At 43.6% G+C, this 21498-nt stretch overlaps 2 protein-coding genes and 1 long non-coding RNA gene across 5 annotated transcripts in view; 2 read left to right on the top strand and 1 right to left on the bottom strand.

Annotated features, from left to right (window-relative positions):
- Positions 1–14722, top strand: part of aclyb (ATP citrate lyase b) — an 18230-nt gene extending 3508 nt beyond the window's left edge. The window contains exons 7-30 of one of the 3 annotated variants that reach the window (XM_046853688.1): positions 73–203; positions 364–482; positions 1090–1226; positions 1393–1454; positions 1537–1654; positions 1788–1942; positions 2500–2593; positions 4161–4217; positions 5235–5264; positions 6713–6854; positions 7046–7214; positions 7977–8081; positions 8472–8668; positions 8934–9015; positions 9228–9338; positions 9456–9583; positions 9943–10036; positions 10138–10292; positions 10931–11081; positions 11199–11342; positions 11785–11898; positions 12096–12178; positions 12302–12378; positions 13097–14722. In XM_046853688.1, coding sequence (XP_046709644.1) covers positions 73–203; positions 364–482; positions 1090–1226; positions 1393–1454; positions 1537–1654; positions 1788–1942; positions 2500–2593; positions 4161–4217; positions 5235–5264; positions 6713–6854; positions 7046–7214; positions 7977–8081; positions 8472–8668; positions 8934–9015; positions 9228–9338; positions 9456–9583; positions 9943–10036; positions 10138–10292; positions 10931–11081; positions 11199–11342; positions 11785–11898; positions 12096–12178; positions 12302–12378; positions 13097–13191 — 2750 coding nt within the window. In that variant the 3' untranslated portion in view covers positions 13192–14722. The remainder of the gene's footprint in view (positions 1–72; positions 204–363; positions 483–1089; positions 1227–1392; positions 1455–1536; positions 1655–1787; positions 1943–2499; positions 2594–4160; positions 4218–5234; positions 5265–6712; positions 6855–7045; positions 7215–7976; positions 8082–8471; positions 8669–8933; positions 9016–9227; positions 9339–9455; positions 9584–9942; positions 10037–10137; positions 10293–10930; positions 11082–11198; positions 11343–11784; positions 11899–12095; positions 12179–12301; positions 12379–13096) is intronic. The other 2 variants (XM_046853689.1, XM_046853690.1) reach the window with 2 other exon arrangements.
- On the bottom strand, positions 5343–13469 carry LOC124388727. The gene is made up of 3 exons (XR_006926462.1): positions 13339–13469; positions 9374–9398; positions 5343–5372 (listed from the first exon to the last, which is right to left on the bottom strand). It is a non-coding gene; the product is annotated as an uncharacterized LOC124388727 (long non-coding RNA).
- Positions 14723–15393: 671 nt separating the features above from the next.
- Positions 15394–21291, top strand: klhl11 (kelch-like family member 11). Its single transcript, XM_046853691.1, has 2 exons — positions 15394–17256; positions 18377–21291. The coding sequence occupies exons 1-2, from the start codon at positions 16529–16531 to the stop codon at positions 19956–19958; spliced, it is 2310 nt and encodes a 769-aa protein (XP_046709647.1). The 5' UTR covers positions 15394–16528; the 3' UTR covers positions 19959–21291.
- Positions 21292–21498: the final 207 nt, after the last annotated feature.

The following is a 21498-nucleotide window of genomic DNA, read 5'->3' as shown; positions in this document are numbered from 1 at the left end:
TAGGAGTAATAAATTAGCAATAGATACATTTTTTGATTTAGTTTTTTTTTTTTTTTTGATTTTTTTTTCCAGTTGTCACTCAGGAAGGCGTGTACATTCTGGACATGGCGGCAAAAATCGATGCCACGGCTGATTTCATCTGCAAACCGAAGTGGGGTGATGTGGAGTTTCCTCCTCCATTTGGTAGAGAAGCCTATCCTGAGGTAACATCTTTGCTGATTAATCATAAAGAGTTGTTGGTTTCTGGGTGTATATATACATCTACAGAATATGGAACTATATTTCTTGTGTGTGTGTGTGTGTGTGTGTGTGTGTGTGTGTGTGTGTGTGTGTGTGTGTGTGTGTGTGTGTGTGTGTGTATAGGAAGCTTACATAGCAGATCTGGATGCTAAGAGTGGCGCGAGTCTCAAACTCACCCTGCTGAACCCCAGAGGGCGGATCTGGACCATGGTGGCAGGAGGAGGAGCCTCTGTTGTGTACAGGTAGGCTCAGTTAAAGGTGATAACAGTCAGCTACAGGCCTCTCCCATATCACTGTCAAATAATGATTTGAATGTGTTTATATTCTGATCTGCTAACATTTACACACTTTGCATAAAAGCTCTTCTTTTTAACATCAAGTACGAGTTATCATTCACCAAAACATCTCCTTTATCCCCCAATAAAATCAAATCTACTAAATTTAGGCCACTCTACATACGAATGGATTAAATGTGACCCTTTAGAACATTAATACGCTGTTCAAAGTAAATAGAATTGGAAATCAAGCGTGGATGTAAAGATTCTGTTTGAAAATGTCATATTCTCTTTAGGGGTTTACGATATCGTCTAAAATTATATCACACTTTCTGAACTGACCACCACACGGACTATGAAGGATATAAAGATTCCAGCTGTCCCGCGAAATATCGTCTAATTATCGTTATCGAAAAAAAAAAAATCCAGATATCATTCTTTTTGTCAATATCTCACAAACGTAATTAATTTGATTAAAGCCACATTAACGTGTGTGTGTGTGTGTGTGTGTGTGTGTGTGTGTGTGTGTGTGTGTGTGTGTGTGTGTGTGTGTGTGTGTGTGTGTGTGTGTCAGTGACACTATCTGTGATCTGGGTGGAGTGGATGAGCTGGCGAATTACGGCGAGTACTCCGGTGCTCCGAGTGAACAGCAGACATACGACTACGCCAAGACCATCCTCTCACTCATGACTCGTGAGAAACACCCTGATGGTGAGTGCGTGCGTGCGTGCGTGCGTGCGTGCGTGCGTGCGTGCGTGCATTTAAAACAAAATACAATAAAAATACTTATAAAATATGCACAATCATGTTTAATAGACTTGAGAGCAACACAAAATAATCTTCAGTGTGTCCGGTTGTTTCTTTGGTTCTCCAACAGGTAAAGTTCTGATCATCGGAGGAAGCATCGCTAACTTTACCAACGTAGCAGCGACTTTTAAGGTAAGTGTTAATCAATACGTCGTTACGTCTTCCGACCAGAACGAATGCAGATTTCTTTTCAAGGCTTCCTCTTTATTTTTAGGGCATAGTGAGAGCCATTAAGGACTTCCAAGGTCCCCTGAAGGAGCACGAGGTCACTATTTTTGTGCGTCGAGGAGGACCGAATTACCAAGAAGGCCTCAGGGTGATGGGAGAAGTCGGTAAGTGTATGGTAGAAGACCTGAAAGACCACATTTCACTCATCATACTGTTTAAGAAATGTTTTATTACATCTATCCAAAGACTTTTTATTATAACGCTGTAATTTACTAATAAATGTTAATGTGTCTGTAGGAAAGACCACCGGGATTCCCATCCACGTCTTCGGCACCGAGACTCACATGACCGCCATTGTTGGCATGGCACTTGGACACCGTCCGATCCCGAACCAGCCTCCGGCTGCCGCTCACACCGCCAACTTCCTGCTTAATTCCAGTAGCAGTGCTGCGGTGAGTAAACATCCAGGACTTTGAGTTTTATATCGAGTATCTGTTTTATATCCGTTTCCACCAGGGGTGTAAAGGTTCACGTATTCGTACCCAATCAGGCTTTCGGTTCGGTGCACATGTGTACCAAATGCTATCTATTTAACGTGCGGAAACAAATCTGAGTTCCTTCAGGAATGTATCACGTTGTGGACTGCGAGTTTGTTTATTCTCCGCCTCGCACTCCGAGCGCAATATTACTTTATTATAGTTAAACTTAAACACACACAGCAGAGTAGCGCAGTGTCACTGGATCTACTCACTCTGCACTGGAAATACGATTTGCAGTGTAGTTTTACGACAGTCTCGTGATCTGGATTCCTTAGTGTTTTAAAATGAGAAAACTCTGATAGTTCTTCATATCGAGGGAGTGAACGAATAAAGGATGGAAGGAATAACTACCCGAACTGACCTGAACCGTGACTTTAAAGCAGAGGTACCGGACCGTGAATGTTGTGTACCGTTACACCTCTACTTTCTACATTTCATTGTTTTTGATTATTCGATCTTTTCCCTCTCAGACTCCAGCAACAACCAGAACTGCTTCCTTTTCTGAGCACAGACCCAATAACGACCTGACGCCGGCTAAAAAGCCCAAACCCGGAGTTCCACCAGGTAATTAAACCCCACCTGGGAAACCTTTTATTCATGTATTTATTTCTTTAAAATCTCAGCCTGGAACCTGTTCCCAGAGCTCCTCATTAGTGTTGCTGAAGCACCTGGAGGCTAGGCTGAACCTGAGGAGGTGTAGACCATGCGTGTCCTTTTTGGAGAAAGTGAAAGCTTTTCTGCTGAAAGGTGGAAACAAAGATGGTCTGAAGTGATTGTAAGAAGGTCTGAACCCAAGGATATTTGGACATGGTGTGGTTTCTTCATAAGCGTCGAGGCACAAAAGAAGTGTTATAGTGTTTTTCTATTTTTTTTTTTACATTCTATATATTTTATATATGTGAGGTGGATCCTGGTCAGTTGAGGTAGGGTGAGGTGGATCCTGCATGGTTCTGGTTAAGGTAGGGTGAGGTGGATCCTGCATGGTTCTGGTTAAGGTAGGGTGAGGTGGATCCTGCATGGTTCTGGTTGAGGTAGGGTGAGGTGGATCCTGCATGGTTCTGGTTAAGGTAGGGTGAGGTGGATCCTGCATGGTTCTGGCTGAGGTAGGGTGAGGTGGATCATGGTCAGTTGAGGTAGGGTGAGGTGGATCCTGCATGGTTCTGGTTTAGGTAGGGTGAGGTGGATCCTGGTCAGTTGAGGTAGGGTGAGGTGGATCCTGCATGGTTCTGGTTTAGGTAGGGTGAGGTGGATCCTGGTCAGTTGAGGTAGGGTGAGGTGGATCCTGCATGGTTCTGGTTTAGGTAGGGTGAGGTGGATCCTGGTCAGTTGAGGTAGGGTGAGGTGGATCCTGCATGGTTCTGGTTTAGGTAGGGTGAGGTGGATCCTGTTCTGTGGGCAGACTTTAAGTAGAAGAAACGATTACGACAAGATACAATTACAGATCTTCCAGCTTGGTGGCCCTGAAGCCAGCAGCTCTGTAAAGGCTAGGAAGTCATTTTGAAAAGACCATGGGGAATAATATTCAGTAAAACTCTGAGGTTCTGGAGAACCATCTGACTTCTAATAAAGGAAAACAGGACATGATTCAAGATGTCTTGCAAGGAATATAAAGGCTTCTTTCATTACCCTCTGATTCTCATTATCAGATTTTAACTTGTGATCCTGGTGGTGGACCTTTTTTGCTGTCTTATCTGACTTTGATTGGCAGTATTTGATATGACGATTCTGCTTATAGATTTGTTGAACTATGAGACACTTGTAGTCATGTGATTCAGGTTGTTCCACAGCGATCTGGAAGAACTGAAAAGTGCATCACCTGCATGTTCTCGCTGAGTGACGGTGGTTTAGAAAGGAATCCACCAGGCCAGTTTCTGCTCAAGTTATATCAAGGGCTGTTCACAACATCTCAAAACACACACACACACACACACACACACACACACACACACACACACTCTTCTTCCTCATTTGCTTGTTCTCTTTGCTTATCTCTGTTTTTGTTTGTCCTTTTTTAATAACCTTTCTCTTCTTCCTATTTCACGATTTTAATTTTGACCCTTTTCTCCTGCTCCTTTATTCAACCCTCCTTCATTCCTTTCCTCCTTTCTCAAACACATCAACACTTCTTAAGTGTCCCCTCTCTATCAGACTTGGTCAATGAAGAGTGCATGCAGCACCAGTGTTAAAGGTAAGGTGTCAAGGGTCATGTGACTTCCCTTTTCATCCTTCTTTGCTATCTTGCCTGTTTTTGTGGATTTTTTTTAAAGGTCTATTTTTAACTGCTCACTCTACCAGAATAATTAGTAGCCCCATCCAGAGTAAAACAGGGGTCTATAATAACAAGACTGAATGTGGCGTGGTCACTGTAAGGCGTATCCTAAACACATCCCTGGTCCTGGAGCACTGGGTGCTTTCACATATATACAGGATTTCTGCAGGCTCTTAAACAGTATCACATTTAAAAAGTCTTAGATTTGCTGTTCTAGGTCTTTAAAACAGGCCTTAATTTTTTCCGATGTCCATGTAACACACTTTTAAATGCCTTCGTTTTAATTTCCCTGGTGTTGGTGTTCGTTCTTCCGCTGGTTCGAATATAATCCGCTGTATTAGACTACAAATGAGGCCAAAATGCAACAGCCAATCAGCTTTCTTTGCTTTACATGTTTAGATACTTGGCTTGAAAACAATGAATTTAGGGCTCGATATTGGCCAGTTGCTTGCACCGTTTGTGTACATGATGCAGGTTAAATTGCATTTGTAAAGGTTTTAAAAAGGTCTTTATAAGTCTGAGATGTGACCTGGTGAAACCTGCAGAAACTCTGCACGTGGCCTTTCGTCCGTTTGGTTCTATAGGCAGGTGTGAGCACCGCAGTCACAGGCGAATCCAGCGTCACGTGCACGTGTGAAAGCGCCCTTAACTGCCCGTGTTCCAGCAGCAAACGACAGTAAATTACGGTTGTAAAGATTTGCACGGGAGATGAATAAACGTAACGTGGAGCATGTTATGGGTTTGTTTGTGTGGCCTTACTAACTCACAGTGTATCTCACACTCGTGTTCTCTTATTTATTTATTTATTTAAAGGTATTTATCCAGTTTTCCTGAGCTGATAAACCAAAGTTATACAAAATATTGAGTTTATTGATTTGATCTGTAACACATCCTTTTTGTTTATTTATCTGTGTGTTGTTGTGTTGTGGCGAACAGAGCACAAGAGCACGGCAGAGCCGAGCAGAGGTAGGGACGAGTGTGCCAGCTGTTGCACTGTCTCCCTTTCTCTTTCCTTCTCTCTCTCTCTCTCTCTCTCTCTCTCTCTCTCTCTCTCTCTCTCTCTCTCTCTCTCTCCTTTTTTCTTTCGGCCCTGGATTTGCTGTGGCTCCATGGTATAAATGGTAACTAAATGGTGTGGCAAACATGGGCCTCGTTCCAATACTGTTATAACTTTTCTCTTGTCCCAGACCTGCTGATTTAATCCGTTATTGTTTTGGTGGACGTTTAGACACTAGAAACGTTTCCTCATCAACATTTCTAGTGTCTTCATGAGTGTGAATGTAGTGTAATAGTTACTCCCTGCGGTGTCCCTCATCTATAATTCCCTCCACTCCTTATTGATGATGTTCCACTAGATTATTGTGGAGATTCATTCAGTCACACGGGTCTTAGTGAAGTCAGGAACTGATGCAGATGAGATGAAGTGAGGAGGTTCCTAAGGCGCAGTCAGCGTTCACATTCATCCCAAAGGTGTTCAATAAGGTTGAGATCAGAGCGCAATAGCGGGCCACTCAAGATCTTTCTCTTCAAACCATGTAAACCAGATCTTTTTGGAGCTTGCTTTGTGCAATGCTGGAACAGGTTTGGGTTTCCAAGTGCAAAGGAACACACAATTTAATGATTCGGCATCCAAACACGTCCTGTACAGCGTTGCACGAACAGTTTGGAGAAGAACCGCATGTGGCAGGAAAGGTCAGGTGTCCCAATACTTTTGGCAATGTAGTGCATTTGTCCACTTTATTTATTTATTTTATTAGGAAAATATACTATAATATTACTATCTTGGTACAAACAAAAGACGTAACTCCGAGTTACAGATTCTGACTTTGACATTGATTGATGGGATTTCTAAATCAGAATTAACCCCCATTGTGTGTGTGTGTGTGTGTGTGTGTGTGTGTGTGTGTGTGTGTGTGTGTTTAAGCAAGATGCTAGATGTTATCCCAAGATCAAAGATGTTTCTTATCACGCATTCCATTTATGGAGGAAGCAGGGCTCATTGATATTTTTCTGCTCACACCTGCTTACGTGTGTGTGGACCGCACCTTAATGACCTATAATTGTTATTGGGAGGATTTGGGGGTGTGGCAATAATCGGGAAAGTTGATACGCTGGGGTATTAAAATTTAATCGATTTTTTTTCCTCCTAACAAAGGACTGGTATGAACAGGAGCTGATTGTACTCTGGGGGTTTGTGATCTGTGATTGTTAGTAAAATAATAGAAAGAAAAACCTACAAAAAATATAATTGATTGAAAAGAGATATGACCAATCAGGAGTCTGTAGTGGTGTTTGTCCCGCCCCCTGAGTACCCTAGCTTTCTGTTTGTGCCAATTTTGAGCAGAAAATGAGAACTGGAAGAATCACTGTTGTTTTCTCTCCTTCTCTCTTTTTGTCCCTCTGTCTGTCTTTAGCTAAAGCTACCACTCTGTTCAGTAAACACACGAAGTCTATAGTGTGGGGGATGCAGACGCGAGCGGTTCAGGGAATGCTGGACTTCGACTATGTATGTTCTCGTGAAGAGCCCTCGGTAGCAGCCATGGTTTATCCATTTACGTAAGTTTATATATTAGAAAAGATTATATTTTACACTTCAATCTCTGTTTCTAGAAGTTAATAAGACAAAAAAAAACCTGTAGCTCATCAAGCATAAACTCCTCTATCCCAAAGAGGCACCTTGAGACTCCTTCCTTATAACACACTTTCTGACCAATCAGAATGATCTGAGTTTTCTTTTCTGTCCTCAGAGGAGACCACAAGCAGAAGTTCTACTGGGGTCATAAGGAGATCTTGCTACCCGTTTATAAGAACATGGCCGATGCCATGAAGAAGCACCCAGAGGTGGACGTCCTGATCAGCTTCGCATCTCTGCGCTCGGCCTTCGACAGCACCATGGAGACCATGAACTACCCGCAGGTGTGCACTTAGTCTCAAACCACACACTCCTGACTTACAACAGAGTACACATAGCGTAAAGCTACTGACTCTGTGCGAGAGTGTGTGTGTGTGTGTGTGTGTGTGTGGTGTGTAGTGCAGTGTAGTGTAGTTCAGGGTTCTTGGATGATCTCTGATGCTCACTTCCTGTATCAGTAGTAATTGGTGAAAGGATTAAATCTGAAAGCCTGCTCGCTTTTCACGATGACAATACAACAGTACGTTAACAATCAGTGAGGATATGCCTGACGCAGGGAACAGGTTTGGGCCGAACCGTCAGGTTTTAAATGTCACACCTGTAAGAGCTGCTCTTCGACTCTGGCACACATAATTATATTTTTGTCTAAGTCCTGTACCAGCTCAAGGTTCTCTAAAACGACTAATAACTGCGAGAAATATCCTTCTGATTATAATTCGATGATTAAATATTGGGCTAAAGCTGTAAATAAATCAAGCTGATCAGTGAGACGTACGGTATATACAGACACTAGAGAAACCATAACCTGAAGAAAAGAAGGTCTTTATTGATGTTAGAAACCAATATGACACCAAATAAATGTTTTTATTTAAACCACACTTAAATGGAGTAAAACCTGTTTTATTTACTGTATTGTGAAATCTATGCTTAAAGCTCAGTGTGTGTGTGTGTGTGTGTGTGTGTGTGTGTGTGTGTGTGTGTGTGTGTGTGTGTGTGTGTGTGTGTGTGTGTGTGTGTGTGTGTGTGTGTGTGTGTGTTTATATTAGATCCACACTATAGCCATCATAGCCGAGGGAATTCCTGAGGCTCTCACGCGGAAACTCATCAAAACCGCAGACGAGAAAGGCGTGACCATTATCGGCCCGGCTACGGTAAGCGCGGCCGTGATTCGTGGGTTCCGTCCCAAATCGCACAAGAAACAATGCCCAAAATAGTGCATACATCATTGTTTTATTATTCCCACGCTATGGGGTGCCATAATTAAGGGGCCAAAAGTGTCAGCCTGCTATGGCTGGGACTCGATCCCACAACCCCCAGATCCAAAGTCTCAACCACTTCTTTTAAGCTAACAAAAAAATTCCCACTTCCTGTTTGTGCTTGTCTATTGTAATCTCAATTCAGTTATTGCCTAGTTACCATGACAACCATCCAACTTTTATGAAAAAAAAAGTGTTGCTTCGGATATGAAAATCGTTTCTATTTTTAGCCAGCAAAGCATTCCAGGAAGTTTATCTGTTTTTTTTTTTTTTTATTTCTTCGAGGTGGGCGGGATAAAACCCGGCTGCTTTAAGATCGGGAACACCGGCGGGATGCTGGACAACATCCTGGCGTCGAAGCTGTATCGGCCAGGCAGCGTGGCGTACGTGTCGCGCTCGGGCGGCATGTCTAACGAGCTCAACAACATCATCTCTCGCTCCACGGATGGCGTGTACGAGGGCGTGGCCATCGGAGGGGACAGGTGAGGTCTTGTTGTGTAAACGATAATGATCAACGGTTAGGGGTTACCATGACAACAACCACTGTATATTCTGGGATGGAGCGAATTCTCTAAAAAAAAAAAAGACTCTTTCCCTAAATTTTATACCTCACTGTAAAAAAAAATAAGTGCAAATCCCACACGTGAATGAGCTGTTACTATAGAAACGAAAAGAGCGCATTAATAAAAACCCGCCTCACTGTCAGAGCTGCTGTTAATCAATCAATCAACACCGATGGTTACACAGGTATCCCGGGTCTACATTCATGGACCACGTGCTGCGTTATCAGGACACGCCTGGGGTGAAGATGATCGTGGTGCTGGGAGAGGTGAGAATGTACCTCTTATGGCTGTAGTGATGTCACTTCCTGTGGATCAAATATGTTACTGCAGGCAAAATGCTGGTGTCATTTGTGTCTCATTCTCTCTGCCTTTTTGTCTTTCTCTCTCTCTCTGTGTGTGTGTGTGTGTGTGTGTGTGTGTGTGTGTGTGTGTGTGTGTGTGTGTGTGTGTGTGTGTGTGTGTGTGTTTGTGTGAGTAGATTGGCGGTACAGAAGAATATAAGATCTGTGACGGCATTAAGGAGGGCAGGATCACTAAACCCGTGGTGTGCTGGTGTATCGGTACCTGCGCTACCCTCTTTTCCTCCGAGGTTAGTATTTTATACACACACACACACACACACACACACACACACACACACACACACACACTCACTGATGTGTATGCACATATTAACGTAACGTTTGTATATATGTGTTTGTTTCAGGTGCAGTTTGGTCACGCCGGCGCATGCGCTAATCAGACCTCAGAGACGGCCGTGGTGAAGAACATGGCACTGCAAGAGGCCGGGGTTTACGTTCCCAAGAGCTTCGACGAGCTCGGAGACGTCATCAGGTCCCAAATAATCCTAAACCCATTACTAGAGCAGACTTTTTAAAGCAGTAAAGTAATATCAGAAATGATTAAGGATTAAGATGCTTTAAAAAAATATTATCATTTTCCATTTTTTATTCCATAATTGAGAATTAAAAAAAAAAAAATTAAGCAAAAATCCTTAATTTTCATTTATTAATTAAAAAACTGTTAAATAATGTAAAACTTTAATTATTGCCATTTTTGCTTCAGATGATTCTTTCTAAAAGAAGAAGAAAAAAAAATATAGATATAAAATAGTTCCTGAGTTATTATAATTTTATGTACAATAATTATATGATGAATATTATAAAGCTGATTGCTGTGCTGTGATTGGTCAGAACGGTGTATGACAATCTGGTGGCGAGCGGCGTTATCGTTCCTGCACAGGAAGTTCCCCCTCCCACAGTGCCGATGGACTATTCCTGGGCCAGGGTGAGGGGCTCTCCCACATCTTTTTTATTTATTAAATGACAATACAGCGTAGTGTAATCGTGTGTGTGTGTGTGTGCGCGCGCGCGCGTGTGTGTGTGTAGGAGCTGGGTCTGATCCGTAAGCCAGCCTCCTTTATGACTAGTATCTGTGATGAGAGGGGACAGGAGCTGATCTATGCTGGCATGCCCATCACTGAGGTCTTCAAGGAGGAGATGGGTTTAGGTGGAGTCCTTGGACTTCTTTGGTTCCAAAGGAGGTAGACTTTTCTACAGTATCTTTATCCCCTTTTCCATACTCCAGGGGTCCCCAAGCTTTTTTTCTGTAATGGCCACATGATTTTTCCTTTCTTTAATGTCGGTCTGTAACAGGAAATGACATGAGCCTGAGTGAGATTTAATGAAGATTTTAAATGTATTTATTTTGCTTCCAAATGCTCGATAAGTTTATTATTTTGTTCTGCACCATACAGACTAATACTTTACGAAAGCCTATTAAACGCTGTTTTTTATATTTATTGCTATTTTAATCAAAACACGTATTTTTGTATGGATTTTTGCCGATAGTTCCAGCGATCAGCTGTCGGTGTCTCAACCTCGTTTAATAACTATATTTAAAATGAGATTTTATAAACACGTCTCTGGCATTGTTCAGAGGGTAGTTTGGGGACCCCTGCCCTTCTTCCTACTTGGTCTACTGAGGAACCAGTTTATGCACCTACTGTCTATTAAATCACATAATACCTCATCAGACCAATGTGGGCATGTCCCAGACCACACACCCTGCTCACTATATAGGTCACATTACATGATTATGGAACAGTGATGGAGCATTATAAGTTGACACTGAGTGTGTGTGTGTGTGTGTGTGTGTGTGTGTGTGTGTGTGTGATGGCAGGTTGCCCCGGTATGCGTGTCAGTTCATTGAGATGTGTCTGATGGTGACGGCGGATCACGGCCCCGCTGTGTCTGGAGCTCATAACACCATTGTGTGCGCCCGAGCCGGGAAAGACCTCGTCTCCAGCCTCACGTCTGGCCTGCTCACCATCGTACGTCCTGCACGGACACACACACACACTCTCTATGTACAAACGAGTGTTAGGAGGGATGCAGGTTTAATTTTCTGTATTGTTTTCTGAAAACCTGTGTGTGTGTGTGTGTTGCAGGGTGATCGGTTTGGCGGTGCTCTGGACGCTGCCGCTAAACAGTTCAGTAAAGCGTTCGACAGTGGGGTGCTGCCCATGGAGTTTGTCAACAAGATGAAGAAGGACGGCAAACTCATCATGGGGATTGGGCACCGCGTCAAATCGGTGAGACACACACACACACACACACACACACACACACACACACACACACACCAGGGTTTCCACATGTTTTGCATGTTATGGATTTTTAATCGGAGTGAGTGGGGGGGGTGTAAATGTATAATTATATATATTCTAATATATAAAACTTAAAATGTGTGAAAGGATATATATTTTTATGAACACGTTTAAAAACGATTTTTTATTAATGCACTTTATTACGTTTTTATTAATGCACTTTACTTGTGTTTTGTGGTGAATTGCACATGAACAAACCTTCTGTTGCTGTAGTGTTGAAGGTTCACAGTTAAAAAGTTCAATTAATAAATGATCAACATCACACTATTTATACTGAATAAATATAAAGAACAAAAATAATGAAATACGCCTCCTGTTCACCCTGTGGTGGTGGTGGTGGTGGTGGTGGTGGTGGTGTTGGTGTTAGATTAATAATCCTGATATGAGGGTCCAGATCCTGAAGGACTTTGTGAAGCAGCACTTTCCCGCCACACAGCTGCTGGACTACGCTCTCGACGTCGAAAAGATCACCACATCCAAGGTGTGTGTGTGTGTGTGTGTGTGTGTGTGTGTGTGTGTGTGTGTGTGTGTGTGTGTGTGTGTGTGTGTGTGTGTGTGTGTGTGTGCGCCCATTTTGAGTAAAACGTATTGCTGTTTTTTATATTATGCTCTTTTCTCTCTCTCTCTCTTTTCTCTCTCTCTTTTCTTTTTCTCTTTCTCTCTATCTTTCCGTTACAGAAGCCGAATCTGATCCTGAATGTGGACGGTTTCATTGGTGTTGCGTTTGTGGACTTGTTGCGGACGTGTGGAGGATTCACTCGGTATAACACCTGCACTTGTCCTCTGAGGACCACCACTGAACACGCTTAAGCAGGGTGTGGTTTGTAATGTGTGTGTGTGTGTGTGTGTGTGTGTGTGTGTGTGTGTGTGTGTGTGTGTTTCAGAGAAGAGGCGGATGAGTACGTGGAAATTGGCGCTCTGAATGGGATTTTTGTTCTGGGACGCAGCATGGGATTCATCGGTACACACACACACACACACACACACACACACACAGCACTGTATTCTACTCAGTAGTGTTTTATAATAACACTCAGCACAACCATAATAGTAACTGAGGTTGTAAAGGGTTGAAACTTTCCAGAAACAGTCGATGGGAAGTTCATCTAGGAAATTTTGGAAATATTCCAAGTTGGAAACCTACCAGGAGTTTATTGGAATTAATTAGAAATTTGGGGAAATGTATGTAATCAGCTGTGTAATATAGACATTTAGTTTGGTCATAGGCAGACAAGCGTGCAAACTAATACAGATATTTTTATTTTATTTAATTGTTAATATAAGTTTATCATTTTGTCACAACAGCTTACACACAAGAAAGTTTTCCACGTGCAGGATTAATGAAAAGCTGTGTGTAATGTTGTGATGGGGATGGTGGGATAAATGTGCAGGGGAGACATTCAACTAAAATTACATTAAATCTCATTCTTTTAACCAAAATGGTCCTGCATGTTTTTTAAACTACATGTAAGTTCCCTGTTAGAGGCTTAATTTATTCCTGTTAATTCCCATGGAAAGTTTCCAATCTTGGAAATTCCCAGAATTTTGCAACGCTATTAGTGACCGACTATTCCAGAGTCCTGGACCAGAGGCTACACACAGACGGCAGTTCTTTTTTTGGTGATTTGGGAGGAAACTCGGGTAATAGCTTTTTTTTTTTTTTTTTTTATGTTCTCTAGGTCACTACCTGGATCAGAAGAGATTGAAACAGGGCCTGTACCGCCACCCGTGGGACGACATTTCCTATGTGCTTCCTGAGCACATGACCATCTGAGTGTTTGGTCTCTAACCTGTGGGCTGTGTTTAATCACAAAAAGGAGGTGGAGGGTAAATGAAGTGCGCTATTTATATTCACATGAAGGTTATGGAACACTTATTTAATGTCTGCCACTGCGTCTCTCTCTCTCTCTCTCACACACACCACACACACACACACACACACCCACACACACACACACACACCCCTCAGTCCACTTTCCTAGCACCTTATAAGTGTGCTTCAATGACACACACACACAAATACACTCCGACTGCATAAGCACATTAATCGACCGGTTTGCTGACTTGCTGAACAGCTAGCTGGTTTTATAGCTAGCTGCGTAGCTCATCACTTCATTACTCATAACTAGTGGTCTTAACAACACGCTACCAAATAACTATTTACCTCCATGGCTCCTCGTGTTCCTGGTTTCATACGGTGCTGAGAACTAGAACAGCTCTCGACCTAGCGTGATAACTAGCACCCTGGATAGCGACTTTCCTCAAGTGTTCATTTACTAAGCGTTATTACTTGCTTCATAGTTAACGGCTTCATTTGTTTTGTTTTGTCTTTGTTCTTAACTACTTTGAGAACTAGTACATTTACATTTAGGGCATTTTAGCAGACGCCCCGGTCCAGAGCGATGGTGTAAACTTGCTTACAACCTTCATAACATAACTAGCTGATTAATAACTTCCCTTTAGCAAACTATGCTGAGTGTAATTACTTACTAATTATTTACCTTGGGGAGCTTCTTATTGGTGGTTTAATAGATTAACTAATGACTAGTTATCACGCTGTCTAGTTCTCACATTCGCGTGTGAGCAAGAGCACTAGTTATTTCTGAAACCAGATAGTTTTGCACTACCAGATAAACGGCACCGGTAACTAGCTGTTAACCGGCTTGATAACCGGCTCCCTTATAGCTAGTTTACTAGCTAGTCTGATTATAATACAAAATGTTTGTGGTTACGTGGTTACGCAATCATAAACGTGCGATTGGAGCAAAGCATTCTGGGGAATGGTCGCTCCGGAAGCTCACTATTAGGGGAAGTGGATGAGGGTGTGCTAAAAGTTAAAAGCGCAATTGGGACCGTGGAAAAACAGGAAAACTTACTTTTTTTTTAATATATTTTAATCTCACACACACACACACATGCACACTCTTCGTTTCATTCCTGTGTTCAAGTTTGTTACCGAAAAAGTTTTAAGTCTGCTGTTAGAGTGTGTGTGTGTGTGTGTGTGTGTGTGTGTGTGTGATAGGAACACCGATGTATTAACTCTTTACGCTAAGCCTCAGCGACAGCTGTGTCTCATTTACCAGCCTGCCTGCATGTCCTCCTTCCTTCTTTACTCACTAGTTACTTCCTGTTTGGTTCTGGTTCCTGGAGAGACGCGGGTTCTCTGTTACGACTTTGCTTTTATGTTTCTGTATTTAAATGTGAATACAAGCAGCTTTTTTTTCTGTTCTGTTTTCCTTCTTTCTTTTTTTAACAAATGCCTAAAACTGTAATATTGTAGAATATAATAAAGTCATTCTTGGTTACGTGTGTGTGTGTGTGTGTGTGTGTGTGTGTAAACTTCACTCAAACTATATAAACTGAGCGTCTCACCACTCAGTATTTGCTGAAGGGGGCGTGGTCATAAAGCATTTAACCACATTATTTAGGAGAATCTCGTTGCACAGCATGATGAAGGTTGGTGCTCCCTATGACTGTGTGTAATGCCATCTGTCAGGCTGTTACAAAGAAACTTTTTGATACCGCCTCATATTTGAAGCCAAATTCAACCTGAACAGTAAAGTGATTCCCAGTTTCCTCATCTGAGTTCACAGCTGGTTATTTTTCTGCTTAGTTATAATTATAGCTGATAGACGCAGACAGTGATGAAGCTGGTCAACATTAATAACCAGCTTCTTGATGGCTTGTGCAGTAAGTAGTCCTGCTCCCTGATCCAGCACATTAAAGTATCACAGGGATGAACAATTTCCAGGAGACATTTGATTGTATCTCAGTGTAATTCAGTAAGCAGTCAGAATGTGTGAGCAGATTAAACATTTCCAACATGATAAACCTCTTCATTACTTCTGGATGATTTGTTTTTCTACAGAAATAAATGAATAATGTGTGAAGAATTTGGTGAAGAAGTAACAGCTTATTTTTAAATTCTTTTTTATTGCAAGCAAGAATTCACAATAAATAATCCCAAAAGCTCAAATATAAAGAAGAGAAGAGAATGCACATAAGGCATTAAAAAAATGTGTTTTTGGCCTTTGAGTTTAAAGGTTTTGACATGTTCTTGAAGGAAGTTATGAGGGACTTGATAACAGAGTAGAATCATATAAAATTGGGTTTATGATTAATATCATTTTTCTGCAGATTAATTCTACCCAAGAGTCAAAGCAATAAAACCGTATAATCAAAATGACCATTATTTTAGTGAAAACCTACAAATAAAAGCTTCTGTAAATTGTACATTTTTTATTTGTATTTTTTTAGAACTGTAGAATAGTAGCACAGAAACTTCTGACCAAAAAGACTTGAAGAACATTTAGAAATCTTTTTCAACATCACAAAAGGCGCATTATGAAGAGAAATGTGCTCGAGAGAAGTTTACAGGAGGAATAGGATTTTATTTAGGATTCATTTCTCTTTAAAAGATGTTATTTATTCTTATACACACAAAAGCAAAATGTTTTAATGTGTACATAAAAGAATTTGACAGTAAATACGGTACATTTGACATCAATAAGCAGAAATTTGACCATTTTATTCTTAAATTTGAGTTATTAAATTCTATAAATATTTTAAAGATAATTTTATGTTAAGTAAAGTCCCCTCTATGCGCTTTAAAGGAAAAAGAAGAAACATTTATCCTTTTTTTCTCCCTTTTTATTTTCTCAATGTTATATGATTGTTATAATGTAAATATGCATTATTTGTTGATACTTTTTGTTATTCTTCTTTAAATTAATAAAGAAAGTACCTGTATTAGGCTTTAACTTTATCATCATTTATTATTATTATTATTATTGTTGTTATTATTATATTTACAGACTTGTAAAGACGTCATAATGAATAATTTTGACGTATATAAAAGAAGTTTATGAAATATAAAATGTGTTTTATAGATTTCAGATTTCATATCTCTCGCTTTTTAAAACGCTAGTCGCTCGGGCACGGCGGCGTTTCTGATTGGCCGGTACTTCCTGGAGGATTGTAGGTGGGAATTGTAGTCTTTGTTTTGTAGTCCCGGCTCGGGTTCACTTCCGGAAGCGGACAGCTTTCGGCTCTATGGCAACGTCATCGGTGCGGCGTGTGCGCGTGCGTCCGTTCGCCCGTGTGTGGTGTGTATGTTCGTGTGCGTGTGCCTGAGTCTGCTCTACCGGACCGAGTTAGCGCGTGTTCTACGGTTTCGACCCGCGGAGGCGTGCGACATGGCGGCGGCAGCAGCGGCGGCATCGTCATCATCATCATCATCCTCATCATCCACGGCGGCGGCGGCCCCGACCTCCAGCCCGAGCACGAGCCCGAACACGAACGCAGGCCGGAGCGCAGGTTCGAGTTCCGTTACCAGTCCGGAGGAGGTGCAGCGGCCCGCGGTAGTAGCGGCGGCGGCGGCAGCAGCGGCAGCAGCAGCGGCAGCGGCAGCGGCGGCAGCTCTGGCGGGTGACGGAGAACCAGAGGAAGCCGAACAGTTCTCCTCAGCGCAGCACTGCTCGGAGCTCGCGCGGCGGCAGAACGAGCAGCGGAAGCTCGGGCTCTTCTGCGACGTCACTTTAGCGTTCAGCGGCGGTGGTGCTGGAGGAGGTGGTGTAGGAAGAGTAGAGAGCGCAGGGGCGGACACCGGGTTCGAGCTCGGCGCGCACCGTTCCGTGCTCGCAGCCGCCACCGACTACTTCACCCCGCTGCTCGGCGGCCAGTACGCGGAGTCCGTGTCGCGGCGCGTCGAGATGAAGGAGTGGAGCAGCGAGGCGGGGCCCGAGCGCGAGACCGTCGAGAGCGTGGTGCAGTTCATGTACACCGGAGAGATCCGGGTCAGCACGAGCAACGTGCACGAGGTGCTGGAGCTCGCTGACAGGTGAGATAGATACACACACACACACACACGCGCGCGCTGTCACTGCTTATATAACCCTGGTTTTTATGATGGACTTCAGAGCTTCATCAGATTCTGCAGTGAAGCGTCACAGTGTCACCAGTTCCATCTTTCTGAATGCTCCTGAAAAGGAACCCGGTGTGATGTTCTGTCCTCTGTAGCTCATCTGCATGAAACCTGAATGAATCCTGCGGTTTGGAGATGTTTTCCGGATGTAAAGTGTTTATTAGTTACTGCCAAGCAGATTCGATCAGATCACACAAGGACACGCCCCATTATTCTGATGTGTGTTGAAAATGTTCATTAAAGCTCTTGATATGTTTCTCTGCTGCATCCTGATTGGCTGATTTAAATAAATTGCATGAATCAGCAGGAGGTTCTAATAAAGTGGTCAGGGAGACCTTTAGGCTACGTTTTTGTATAAAAACGCATATATTTCTCTCCGTTTTGGCCTTTCGTCAACACAGCACATCAACAAAACGCTGTCCAAAACGGCGTTTTCACGTCTCAGCAGTAGATCCCATGCAGTACAGGGATGAGAGCGTTATCAGACGTTGCTGTGTGGATGAGCGACTTTTGGGAAGCAATTAAAAAACGAAAGTGTGGACGCGGGACATTTTTAGATAAAAACGCCGTTTTCGAATTTATCCGGATTCACGTAGCCTTAAACTCAAAAACATGATCAGGTTCATGATCTAGGGCTCCTGATAAAAGATCAAACAGTAGCTAAAAAATTAAGTGTATAAGTATATGATTACGATTTATTTTTACCAAGTATTTTATAAGGAATATATCGGAAATATTTTTCATCTGCACGTCATAAACCACATCATCAAAGCTGTTATATTTAGTGGTCCAAGGACTAAACTTGGAAGTGGAAGCTCATTGGTTAAGGCTCTGGGTTACTGATCAGAAGGTCGGTGGTTCAAGGCCCAGAAATGCCAAGCTGCCGCTCTTTGGGCCCTTGAGCAAGGCCCTTAACCCTCTGTGCTCCAAGGGTGATGTATCATGGCTGACCCTGTGTTTATCCCCCAGCTTTCTAAGGTACATGCTACAAGTGGAAAGCCTCTTCACCCCCTTTGTGGTTCTTTTTGTCCAACAGGTTCCTGCTGGTGCAGCTGAAGGAGTTCTGCGGCGATTTCCTGAAGCGGAAGCTGAGTCTGGCGAACTGCGTGGCCGTACACAGCCTGGCGCACATGTACACGCTGGACCAGCTGGCGTTGCGTGCCGCCGAAATGATCCGCCGCAACTTCCACCGGGTGATCCAAGACGACGAGTTCTACACGCTCCCATTTCACCTGGTCCGCGACTGGCTGAGCGATGCCGAGATCACCGTCGACTCGGAGGAGGTTTTGTTCGATGCTGTCATCAAGTGGGTGCACCGTGGCACAGAGGACCGCGAGCGGCACTTTGAGGAGCTTTTCCGCCTACTTAGGCTGCCGCAGATCAAGCCGACTTACCTGACGAGGGTGGTGAAGAATGAGCCGCTCGTGGCGCGGAACGAGGCGTGTCTCAAACTGGTCTCGGAGGCTGTGGAGAGTCACGCCATCCGTTTTGAGAACCACAAAAAGTCGCCGTCCGATTCGGAATTCTGGGCCGCCTTTCAGCCTCGTTTCGGGCAAAACATGGACGTCATCATGGTGGTCGGCGGTGTTTCGGAAGGAGGCGACTATTTGAGCGAGTGCGTTGGGTATTTTGTCTACGAAGATCGTTGGGTGAACCTCCCACACATCCATAACCACCTCGACGGCCACGCGATCGCGGTCACGGATTCGTACGTCTACGTCGCAGGATCGATGGAGCCCGGATTCGCCAAAACCGTGGAGCGATACAATCCAAATCGCAACACTTGGGAGCAAGTGAGCAATCTGACGACACGAAAACACTCATTCGGGCTTACGTGCGTAAAAAATATCCTCTACAGCATTGGAGGGCACGGAAACTTTAGCCCAGGCTTCAAGGACGTAAGCGTTTACGAACCGGAGCAGGACAAGTGGCACAACTTGGAATCGGCACCGAAAATCCTGCGGGACGTCAAAGCGATTAGCGTTGAAGATCGGTACGTTTATGTGACTGCGAGGACGCCTGTGGATACCGACAACGATGACGGACTGAAGACCGTGACGACCAGATACGACACCGAAAGCCGCCAGTGGCAGGAAGTTGACTCTTTGCCCCTGATCGACAATTACTGCCTCTTCCAAATGGCTGTGGCATCCACCAATTTTTACCACACGGCATCCTGCTGTCCGAGAAGCTACACCAACGTCAGAGACGAAGCCGCGCGGCTGAAAATCAGTGCCCGAATCTCGGATGAGATCCTCGAAAGCCTGCCTCCAGAGGTCACTAGTGTCGAAGGAGCCGCGGTATGCTTCCTCGGAGACGATGTTTTTGTCATCGGCGGCTGGAAAAACAGCGACGACGTGGACAAGCAGTACCGCAAAGAGGCGTACCGGTACTGCGCTGAGAGAAAACGGTGGATGCTCCTCCCTCCGATGCCGCAGCCTCGTTGTAGGGCGACCGCGTGCCACGTCCGAATCCCGTACCGCTTCCTGTACGGGTGCCAGAGGTATCCGATGCCGCAGAACCTAGCGCGGCAGCGAGACCGGATGCAGCAGATGCAGCAGCTCCATCGGCGCACCCTCACCCTGCGCAGGCAGCTGCAGTCCCAGATTGAATGCTGAAGGAATACACAATATCCGGCTGTGTTTTGGGTCTAAACTGACGGTCCTCTGGGCCACCAGGTATCGACGAGGAGCCGATTTTGTGAACACCTTTTAATGCCGTTATTGAAACATATGTAACATCTTTTGGTCCAGCTTTCATCTGTTCACCGTGGAAACTGAGGTCGGCAACTTTGATGGAACATGGAAAGTAATTGTGCGAAAGAATTCTGGAAAACATCATCCAGGCCACTTGGGGTTGCTGGTTCTGCCATTTTTCATCGCCTTTTAGCGCTTCTTCGTATATTTATTTGTCAGCGTTTCGGTAGACCTGGACTGAAGCAGTCAGTGATGAGCGAAAGCCCCTCGTGTCCACTGGGAGGCGACATCGAGCAACAAGCAATGAGAGAGAAAAAAATAACATTCCACCATTACAGGTTTCATATTGTGTTCTGTTTGTGATATTTGTCAAGATTTTATCGCTTTGACCAGTAGGACACTAGGCAAAGTTGTGCACAACGATGCATCACTTCCTGTGATGGATTTCCCTTCCCCCGGCCCTGACATTGTGTTTGATGGCTTTTCAAAATAGCACCGTGTACCTGAGTAAACTTTCCAGCGGCTCAAGTCAGTGAATATAATGTGCTTGTATTTAAGTCAGCTTTTTTTTTCCTCGATTAAGTGTATTATATAATGTATAAGTTGATGGTTCATAACCGTAAGCTGTTTTCATGCTTAATGTTTAACAGCCCACTAGAGGGCCACGTGGAGCGACGCCATTCGGGCGGTAACAAATGCACCGTATGCGGCATTAGCGCTTTGCGTGCTGCTGCCTGTTTAAACCGTATTAAAACGCACTCAAAAAATTGCCGTTTTCTTCTTTCATGCTAAAAATAATCAAATGAACCCGCCGTGATACGAATCCGGAGCCGTTTAACCGGATCCCGCGTAATAAAAAATACAGCACATTTCGCAGGTCTGAATGTTGGATTTTTGTGGACAGGGCTTGAAGAGGAAGTGATGAGGTGTAGGGCGTGGTGTATATAATAAAGGTGTAATATATAAAGATGTACAGGACGGATTGAAGAAGTCGCGTGTATTAATTGTTAATTCCGGACACATGCAGCGGCGCTTCGCCTTTATTTTTGGTGTTTGGCGTCAAAGACGAACGAAGAACCAGCCGTAAGACAATGATCCCTTTTTTTATTCAGTATGTTGTGTCTTATCTCGTCCGTGAGCAGTTACGCAACGCAAGAATTCCGCGTAGACAACCAGAATGTTTGATTTTTAGACGGTTATTTTGTTACGTTAAAATCTTTTTAAGGTTGAAACACTAAACATCGTCTTTGCCACATTCCTGATTCGTGTGTTTTTTTCTGTGTATTTTTTTTATTTTTTATTTGCTGTTTCCTCATTGGGTTTTGCACTTGAAACAAAAAAAAATCACTCCTGAAGGCAACTCCGAGTCTTAATCTCTAATGCAGTGGACGGAGGTCACGTTCCGTCTACTTCACTTCAGTTTGCATCTCCCACGCGTATTAATGCGTGTCCAAATACTTTT

This window comes from Silurus meridionalis, chromosome 7 (genome assembly GCF_014805685.1).
Source record: "Silurus meridionalis isolate SWU-2019-XX chromosome 7, ASM1480568v1, whole genome shotgun sequence".
Classification (NCBI taxonomy): domain Eukaryota; kingdom Metazoa; phylum Chordata; class Actinopteri; order Siluriformes; family Siluridae; genus Silurus; species Silurus meridionalis.
This window is presented reverse-complemented; position numbering and strand designations above follow the sequence as displayed.